Raw genomic sequence first — 8,627 nt, forward strand, 5'->3', positions numbered from 1 at the left:
ACCACTAGTGGACGATGAGCGGTACTACTGACTACTAGTGGACTATGAGAGGTACTACTGACCACTAGTGGACTATGAGAAGTACTACTGACTACTAGTGGACTACGAGAGGTACTACTGACTACTAGTGGACGATGAGCGGTACTACTGACTACTAGTGGACGATGAGAGGGATTACTGACCACTAGTGGACTATGAGAGGTACTACTGACCACTAGTGGACTATGAGAGGTACTACTGACCACTAGTGGACTATGAGCGGTACTACTGACCACTAGTGGACTATGAGAGTTAATACTGACCACTAGTGGACGATGAGAGGTACTACTGACCACTAGTGGACGATGAGCGGTACTACTGACCACTAGTGGACTATGAGAGGTACTACTGACCACTAGTGGACTATGAGAGGTACTACTGACCACTAGTGGACGATGAGCGGTACTACTGACCACTAGTGGACTATGAGAGGTACTACTGACCACTAGTGGACTATGAGAGGTACTACTGACCACTAGTGGACTATGAGAGGTACTACTGACCACTAGTGGACTATGAGAGGTACTACTGACCACTAGTGGACGATGAGAGGTACTACTACTGACCACTAGTGGACGATGAGCGGTACTACTGACCACTAGTGGACTATGAGAGGTACTACTGACTACTAGTGGACTATGAGAGGTACTACTGACCACTAGCGGACTATGAGAGGTACTACTGACCACTAGTGGACTATGAGAGGTACTACTGACTACTAGTGGACTATGAGAGGTACTACTGACCACTAGTGGACTATGAGAGGTACTACTGACCACTAGTGGACGATGAGCGGTACTACTGACCACTAGTGGACGATGAGAGGTACTACTGACCACTAGTGGACTATGAGAGGTACTACTGACCACTAGTGGACGATGAGCGGTACTACTGACCACTAGTGGACTATGAGAGGTACTTCTGACCACTAGTGGACTATGAGAGGTACTACTGACTACTAGTGGACTATGAGAGGTACTACTGACCACTAGTGGACTATGAGAGGTACTACTGACTACTAGTGGACTATGAGAGGTACTACTGACCACTAGTGGACTATGAGAGGTACTACTGACTACTAGTGGACTATGAGAAGTACTACTGACTACTAGTGGACTATGAGAGGTACTACTGACTACTAGTGGACTATGAGAGGTACTACTGACCACTAGTGGACTATGAGAGGTACTACTGACCACTAGTGGACTATGAGAAGTACTACTGACTACTAGTGGACTATGAAAGGTACTACTGACTACTAGTGGACTATGAGAGGTACTACTGACCACTAGTGGACTATGAGAGGTACTACTGACTACTAGTGGACTATGAGCGGTACTACTGACTACTAGTGGGCTATGAGAAGTACTACTGACTACTAGTGGACTATGAGAAGTACTACTGACTACTAGTGGACTATGAGAGGTACTACTGACCACTAGTGGACTATGAGCGGTACTACTGACTACTAGTGGACTATGAGAAGTACTACTGACCACTAGTGGACTATGAGAAGTGCTACTGACTACTAGTGGACTATGAGCGGTACTACTGACTACTAGTGGACTATGAGAAGTACTACTGACTACTAGTGGACTATGAGAGGTACTACTGACCACTAGTGGACTATGAGAAGTACTACTGACTACTAGTGGACTATGAGAAGTACTACTGACCACTAGTGGACTATGAGCGGTACTACTGACCACTAGTGGACTATGAGAAGTACTACTGACTACTAGTGGACTATGAGAAGTACTACTGACTACTAGTGGACGATGAGCGGTACTACTGACCACTAGTGGACTATGAGCGGTACTACTGACTACTAGTGGACTATGAGAGGTACTACTGACCACTAGTGGACTATGAGAGGTACTACTGACTACTAGTGGACTATGAGAGGTACTACTGACCACTAGTGGACTATGAGAGGTACTACTGACTACTAGTGGACTATGAGATGTACTACTGACCACTAGTGGACTATGAGAGGTACTACTGACCACTAGTGGACTATGAGATGTACTACTGACCACTAGTGGACTATGAGAGGTACTACTGACCACTAGTGGACTATGAGAGGTACTACTGACCACTAGTGGACTATGAGAGGTACTACTGACCACTAGTGGACTATGAGAAGTACTACTGACTACTAGTGGACTACGAGAGGTACTTCTGACTACTAGTGGACTATGAGAAGTACTACTGACTACTAGTGGACTATGAGAGGTACTACTGACCACTAGTGGACTATGAGAAGTACTACTGACCACTAGTGGACTATGAGAAGTACTACTGACTACTAGTGGACTATGAGAAGTACTACTGACCACTAGTGGACTATGAGCGGTACTACTGACCACTAGTGGACTATGAGAAGTACTACTGACTACTAGTGGACTATGAGAAGTACTACTGACTACTAGTGGACGATGAGCGGTACTACTGACCACTAGTGGACTATGAGCGGTACTACTGACTACTAGTGGACTATGAGATGTACTACTGACCACTAGTGGACTATGAGAGGTACTACTGACCACTAGTGGACTATGAGATGTACTACTGACTACTAGTGGACTATGAGAGGTACTACTGACCACTAGTGGACTATGAGAGGTACTACTGACCACTAGTGGACTATGAGAGGTACTACTGACCACTAGTGGACTATGAGAAGTACTACTGACTACTAGTGGACTACGAGAGGTACTACTGACCACTAGTGGACGATGAGCGGTACTACTGACTACTAGTGGACTTTGAGAGGTACTACTGACCACTAGTGGACTATGAGAAGTACTACTGACTACTAGTGGACTACGAGAGGTACTACTGACTACTAGTGGACGATGAGCTGTACTACTGACTACTAGTGGACGATGAGAGGTACTACTGACCACTAGTGGACTATGAGAGGTACTACTGACCACTAGTGGACTATGAGAGGTACTACTGACCACTAGTGGACTATGAGCGGTACTACTGACCACTAGTGGACTATGAGAGGTAATACTGACCACTAGTGGACGATGAGAGGTACTACTGACCACTAGTGGACGATGAGCGGTACTACTGACCACTAGTGGACTATGAGAGGTACTACTGACCACTAGTGGACTATGAGAGGTACTACTGACCACTAGTGGACGATGAGCGGTACTACTGACCACTAGTGGACTATGAGAGGTACTACTGACCACTAGTGGACTATGAGAGGTACTACTGACCACTAGTGGACTATGAGAGGTACTACTGACCACTAGTGGACTATGAGAGGTACTACTGACCACTAGTGGACGATGAGAGGTACTACTACTGACCACTAGTGGACGATGAGCGGTACTACTGACCACTAGTGGACTATGAGAGGTACTACTGACTACTAGTGGACTATGAGAGGTACTACTGACCACTAGCGGACTATGAGAGGTACTACTGACCACTTGTGGACTATGAGAGGTACTACTGACTACTAGTGGACTATGAGAGGTACTACTGACCACTAGTGGACAATGAGAGGTACTACTGACCACTAGTGGACGATGAGCGGTACTACTGACCACTAGTGGACGATGAGAGGTACTACTGACCACTAGTGGACTATGAGAGGTACTACTGACCACTAGTGGACGATGAGCGGTACTACTGACCACTAGTGGACTATGAGAGGTACTTCTGACCACTAGTGGACTATGAGAGGTACTACTGACTACTAGTGGACTATGAGAGGTACTACTGACCACTAGTGGACTATGAGAAGTACTACTGACTACTAGTGGACGATGAGCGGTACTACTGACCACTAGTGGACTATGAGAGGTACTACTGACCACTAGTGGACTATGAGAGGTACTACTGACCACTAGTGGACTATGAGAGGTACTACTGACCACTAGTGGACTATGAGAGGTACTACTGACTACTAGTGGACTATGAGAGGTACTACTGACTACTAGTGGACTATGAGAGGTACTTCTGACCACTAGTGGACTATGAGAGGTACTACTGACCACTACTGGACTATGAGAGGTACTACTGACCACTAGTGGACGATGAGCGGTACTACTGACCACTAGTGGACTATGAGAGGTACTACTGACCACTAGTGGACTATGAGAGGTACTACTGACCACTAGTGGACTATGAGATGTACTACTGACCACTAGTGGACTATGAGAGGTACTACTGACCACTAGTGGACTATGAGAGGTACTACTGACTACTAGTGGACTATGAGAGGTACTACTGACTACTAGTGGACGATGAGCGGTACTACTGACTACTAGTGGACTATGAGAGGTACTACTGACCACTAGTGGACTATGAGAGGTACTACTGACTACTAGTGGACGATGAGAGGTACTACTGACCACTAGTGGACTATGAGAGGTACTACTGACTACTAGTGGACTATGAGAGGTACTTCTGACCACTAGTGGACTATGAGAGGTACTTCTGACCACTAGTGGACTGTGAGAGGTACTACTGACCACTAGTGGACTATGAGAGGTACTACTGACCACTAGTGGACGATGAGCGGTACTACTGACCACTAGTGGACTATGAGAGGTACTACTGACCACTAGTGGACTATGAGAGGTACTACTGACCACTAGTGGACTATGAGATGTACTACTGACCACTAGTGGACTATGAGAGGTACTACTGACCACTAGTGGACTATGAGAGGTACTACTGACTACTAGTGGACGTTGAGCGGTACTACTGACTACTAGTGGACTATGAGAGGTACTACTGACTACTAGTGGACTATGAGAGGTACTACTGACCACTAGTGGACGATGAGCGGTACTACTGACTACTAGTGGACGATGAGCGGTACTACTGACCACTAGTGGACTATGAGAGGTACTACTGACCACTAGTGGACGATGAGAGGTACTACTGACTACTAGTGGACGATGAGCGGTACTACTGACCACTAGTGGACTATGAGAGGTACTACTGACTACTAGTGGACGATGAGAGGTACTACTGACCACTAGTGGACTATGAGAGGTACTACTGACTACTAGTGGACGATGAGAGGTACTACTGACCACTAGTGGACGATGAGCGGTACTGCATGGATACACATTGTGTCTTTGGAAGGACCAGCTATGAGCACGTCCGTGGCTGACACGCTTTATTCTAACAAAGCACTGATGTCACAATAGAAGATAAATCTGAAATTAAAAGGCTTGCTGTATTCGAGAAGTAAGGATTCTTCTGAGGCGGACAGTTGTCCAGGACTGAGAACCTCAGGGTCTGCTGAAAATCAGAATAATGAAAGATAAGCCTCTTTAAGAGAGGGATGAAAAATGAGGAGGAGGAGAAGAAAGTGACAGAGCACCTTGGCAGAGTGAGAGGGAGAGTGTTAAATGTGGAACCAAGGAGAGGTTTGACGCTGGCTAGTGTTGAAAGAGGCTCCTCAGGGGAACGGGATCAAAGCAGCTGGAGAGATGGAGATGTAATGGAACAACACACACAATCACACACAGGCACACACACCCTCACTCTGGCTTCAAACACACCCACATCGACACCACATACACACACACACACTCCACACATCAAATATAGAACGACACCCAGACTAAGAGACGTAGACATTCAGACAGAAGTTGGGAGAAAAGTTGGTCAGGCCCCTAAGGTGGGGTTACGCAACGCCTGTCTCTCTTTCCTTCTCCTCCGTCTGAGCAGATAACAGGGGAACATAGAGTTCAGTCTCTTTTCTTCTCCTCCGTCTGAGCGGATAACAGGGGAACATGGAGTTCAGTCTCTTTTCTTCTCCTCCGTCTGAGCGGATAACAGGGGAACATGGAGTTCAGTCTCTTTTCTTCTCCTCCGTCTGAGCAGATAACAGGGGAACATGGAGTTCAGTCTCTTTTTCTTCTCCTCCGTCTGAGCGGATACCAGATAACAGGGGGACATGGAGTTCAGTCTCTTTTCTTCTCCTCCGTCTGAGCAGATAACAGGGGAACATGGAGTTCAGTCTCTTTTCTTCTCCTCTGTCTGAGCAGATAACAGATAACAGGGGAACATGTAGTTCAGTCTCTTTTCTTCTCCTCCGTCTGAGCAGATAACAGGGGAACATGGAGTTCGGGCTCTTTTCTTCTCCTCCGTCTGAGCAGATAACAGATAACAGGGGGACATGGAGTTCAGTCTCTTTTCTTCTCCTCCGTCTGAGCAGATAACAGATAACAGGGGAACATGGAGTTCAGTCTCTTTTCTTCTCCGTCTGAGCAGATAACAGGGGAACATGGAGTTCAGTCTCTTTTCTTCTCCGTCTGAGCAGATAACAGGGGAACATGGAGTTCAGTCTCTTTTCTTCTCCTCCGTCTGAGCAGATAACAGGGGAACATGGAGTTCATTCTCTTTTCTTCTCCGTCTGAGCAGATAACAGGGGAACATGGAGTTCAGTCTCTTTTCTTCTCCTCCGTCTGAGCAGATAACATAGGAACATGGAGTTCATTCTCTTTTCTTCTCCATCTGAGCAGATAACAGGGGAACATGGAGTTCATTCTCTTTTCTTCTCCGTCTGAGCAGATAACAGGGGAACATGGAGTTCATTCTCTTTTCTTCTCCGTCTGAGCAGATAACAGGGGAACATGGAGTTCAGTCTCTTTTCTTCTCCTCCGTCTGAGCAGATAACAGGGGAACATGGAGTTCAGTCTCTTTTTCTTCTCCTCCGTCTGAGCAGATAACAGGGGAACATGGAGTTCAGTCTCTTTTTCTTCTCCTCCGTCTGAACAGATAACAGGGGAACATTGAGTTCAGTCTCTTTTTCTTCTCCTCCATCTGAGCAGATAACAGGGGAACATAGAGTTCAGTCTCTTTTCCTTCTCTTCCGTCTGAGTGGATAACAGGGGAACATAGAGTTCAGTCTCTTTTCTTCTCCTCCGTCTGAGCAGATAACAGGGGAACATGGAGTTCAGTCTCTTTTCCTTCTCTTCCGTCTGAGCGGATAACAGGGGAACATAGAGTTCAGTCTCTTTTCTTCTCCTCCGTCTGAGCAGATAACAGGGGAACATAGAGTTCAGTCTCTTTTCCTTCTCTTCCGTCTGAGCAGATAACAGGGGAACATGGAGTTCAGTCTCTTTTCTTCTCCTCCGTCTGAGCAGATAACAGGGGAACATGGAGTTCAGTCTCTTTTCTTCTCCTCCGTCTGAGCAGATAACAGGGGAACATGGAGTTCAGTCTCTTTTCTTCTCCTCCGTCTGAGCAGATAACAGGGGAACATAGAGTTCAGTCTCTTTTCTTCTCCTCCGTCTGAGCAGATAACAGATAACAGGGGGACATGGAGTTCAGTCTCTTTTCTTCTCCTCCGTCTGAGCAGATAACAGGGGAACATGGAGTTCAGTCAGCTGGGAAGTCCATCTGCCCACAAAGTGCCAATCTTTTCTTTCTTTAATAATCTCTAACTTTCTTGTGATGAAAACTACTTCGTAGGCCTATGTGATTAGAGCTGTTCTTCAAAGAAACAGGAAGAGATGATGTGTGTTCAAAGAGACAGGAAGAGATGCTGTGTGCTCAAAAAGACAGGAAGAGATGGTGTGTGTTCAAAGATACAGGAAGAGATGCTGTGTGCTCAAAAAGACAGGAAGAGATGCTGTGTGTTCAGAGACAGGAAGAGATGTGTGTTCAAAGAGACAGGAAGAGATGCTGTGTGTTCAGAGACAGGAAGAGGTGGTGTGTGTTCAAAGAGACAGGAAGAGGTGGTGTGTGTTCAAAAAGACAGGAAGACATGCTGTGTGTTCAAAGAGAAAGGAAGAGATGCTGTGTGTTCAAAGAGACAGGAAGAGATGCTGTGTGTTCAAAGAGACAGGAAGAGATGCTGTGTGTTCAAAGAGAGAGGAAGAGATGATGTGTGTTCAAAGAGACAGGAAGAGATGATGTGTGTTCAAAGAGACAGGAAGAGATGCTGTGTGTTCAGAGACAGGAAGAGATGTGTGTTCAAAGAGACAGGAAGAGATGTGTGTTCAAAGAGACAGGAAGAGATGATGTGTGTTCAAAGAGACAGGAAGAGATGATATGTGTTCAAAGAGACAGGAAGAGATGCTGTGTGTTCAGAGACAGGAAGAGATGTGTGTTCAAAGAGACAGGAAGAGATGTGTGTTCAAAGAGACAGGAAGAGATGATGTGTGTTCAAAGAGACAGGAAGAGATGCTTTGTGTTCAAAGAGACAGGAAGAGATGATGTGTGTTCAAAGAGACAGGAAGAGATGGTGTGTGTCAGAAAGTGAAAGACAAGGTCCGTTTTCCTCAAAGGCAAGGAGCCTGCCCTATTTCTGACTGACCCAGACACACTGTCTGTCTCTCTCTCTCTCTTTCTCTCCCTCTCGCTCTCTCTCTCCATTCAATTCAATTCAAGGGGCTTTATTTGCATGGGAAACATATGTTAACATTGCCAAAGCAAGTGAAGTAGATAATAAACAAAAGAGAAATAAACAATAAAAATGAACAGTAAACATTACACTTACAGAAGTTCCAAAAGAATAAAGACATTTAAAATGTCGAATTATGTATACTGTATATACAGTGTTGTAACGATGTGTAAATTGTTAAAGTACAAAAGGG

The 8,627-nt window shown here is 45.8% G+C and overlaps 1 protein-coding gene across 1 annotated transcript in view; it reads right to left on the reverse strand.

Annotated features, from left to right (window-relative positions):
- Positions 1-5,823: 5,823 nt before the first annotated feature.
- Positions 5,824-8,627, reverse strand: part of LOC129858656 (mucin-2-like) — a gene marked incomplete at its 5' end in the record, with an annotated part of 15,386 nt that continues 12,582 nt past the window's right edge. Inside the window, one exon of the mRNA XM_055927955.1 lies at positions 5,824-5,952. Within this exon, the coding sequence (XP_055783930.1) occupies positions 5,824-5,952 (129 nt within the window). The remainder of the gene's footprint in view (positions 5,953-8,627) is intronic.

This window comes from Salvelinus fontinalis, chromosome 6 (assembly GCF_029448725.1).
Source record: "Salvelinus fontinalis isolate EN_2023a chromosome 6, ASM2944872v1, whole genome shotgun sequence".
Taxonomy (NCBI): domain Eukaryota; kingdom Metazoa; phylum Chordata; class Actinopteri; order Salmoniformes; family Salmonidae; genus Salvelinus; species Salvelinus fontinalis.